Source organism: Magnolia sinica, chromosome 4 (genome assembly GCF_029962835.1).
Source record: "Magnolia sinica isolate HGM2019 chromosome 4, MsV1, whole genome shotgun sequence".
Classification (NCBI taxonomy): domain Eukaryota; kingdom Viridiplantae; phylum Streptophyta; class Magnoliopsida; order Magnoliales; family Magnoliaceae; genus Magnolia; species Magnolia sinica.
In genome coordinates this window covers 102,205,746-102,207,311 of record NC_080576.1, presented here as the reverse complement: position 1 = coordinate 102,207,311, position 1,566 = coordinate 102,205,746, and the positions used below count along the sequence as shown (strand labels likewise).

The window sequence follows — 1,566 nt, the reverse complement described above, 5'->3', positions numbered from 1 at the left end:
CCTTAGGATTGATTGGTGAAATGAGATTCACAAAGCTGACCCAAATACCTGAGGGAAGGCTATGATGATGACGATGATACACACGAGTACACACGAGGTCTCATGTGCAACTAGTTGGACTATTGGTTATTGACCAACCAGCACATAAGATTCAATGTTTCAAGCGTGTCTAACATCCAACCAATCAAAAAGGTTGGCACCTCCATGAAAACACCTGATGCAAATTTCAGGTTGATCAAATAATCAAGTAGGCCAAACCACAAAAAACAATGGACAACTGCTCAGCCGATCCAAAGTACATGTGTGGCACATCTGATGAGTGGATATACCCGATTTATGTGCTAGGTGATCTTCATGGCCGGACCAACCTATTGGAGGGGGTGAATGTCATACACACGATACATTGACAATTATGCACTAGGACCATAACTTAGCAAATGTAGGAAACTTACCTGATTAGAGCTTTGCAGCCAATGCAACAAAGTTGTTTCTTAGCAAATTTCATGATACCGCTGTTTGAAGGAATTGAAATGGAAACTGATCTTGTGTGGCTGCCATGGAGAAGTTCCTTTTCCGCATTCTTCAGAATGGGATCAAATATTCTCAAAAGCGGCTGTAACATGGAAAATACTCAATAACCAGGTCAATCAAAGAAAGTGGTGAAGTAAATCTTGAAGGAAATACCAAATAACACCTTGCTAATTTGATTTTCGAGATAGTAATGGGAATCAATTGGAATGTTATTCTCTAGCACGAAGATAGGATCCTCCGACCTTTCATAAGCCTGTTTCATTATGAACCAGTGGATTTGAAAGCGTTACCAACGAACACAGAAAAAAAACAACTCACAAAGAACAAGCATCACATAACCAACTACCTTGGCACCTTTTGCAGCTTTAATAATAACATACAGAACACGATCCCCAACATTTGGAGCAGTGGCAGCATCCCGCTTTTCATGACAACCACACAAGCAGAAAATAAGAGCATGCAATAAAAGAAAATAAAAATGCATCTTGCTGTAAGAACAAAGATAGGAATGACATCCAATTTGTTTAAATAAATACTGATTCGAAATCATGAGAACAATTAGCTGTACTTTATCAGAGACCAGATTTCAATATTAAAAAAAGAGCAAGAAGATGAGCATGAAGTACTAAGATGGGAAGCATAGGGTAGAGATCCTCTCATCCATGCATCTCCTAAATTAGAAAGTGGAGTTGGTTTTATGCTTGTTTTGGGGTTAGAGGAATGTGGAAAAAGTTATCATGTTTAAGTTTGGTCAGATACATGTAAGAAGTTACCTGACATGGATTGAGTTCAGGAAATGACTATGCCACACATCTACAGGCATGCTGATCAAGATATGGTGTAATAATTGCCTCAGCTTCCAATTGTCACATGGATCATGTCTTCCACTACAGGTTTATTCCATTTATTCCTATTTTCTCTCACAAGTCATATATCATGAACCATGAACAGATTGGTTTCTTATTTTATGTCGAAGCATCAAACCACTAGCCCTTCAAGATTGTGGATTTTGGTAAATTATAAAGTGAAATATTT

The 1,566-nt window shown here is 38.2% G+C and overlaps 1 protein-coding gene across 1 annotated transcript; it reads right to left on the bottom strand.

The window, feature by feature from the left end:
* Positions 1-347: 347 nt before the first annotated feature.
* Positions 348-1,327, bottom strand: LOC131244619 (DNA polymerase delta catalytic subunit-like). Its single transcript, XM_058244126.1, has 3 exons — positions 878-1,327; positions 695-784; positions 348-613 (listed from the first exon to the last, which is right to left on the bottom strand). The coding sequence occupies exons 1-3, from the start codon at positions 1,079-1,081 to the stop codon at positions 449-451; spliced, it is 459 nt and encodes a 152-aa protein (XP_058100109.1). The 5' UTR covers positions 1,082-1,327; the 3' UTR covers positions 348-448.
* Positions 1,328-1,566: the final 239 nt, after the last annotated feature.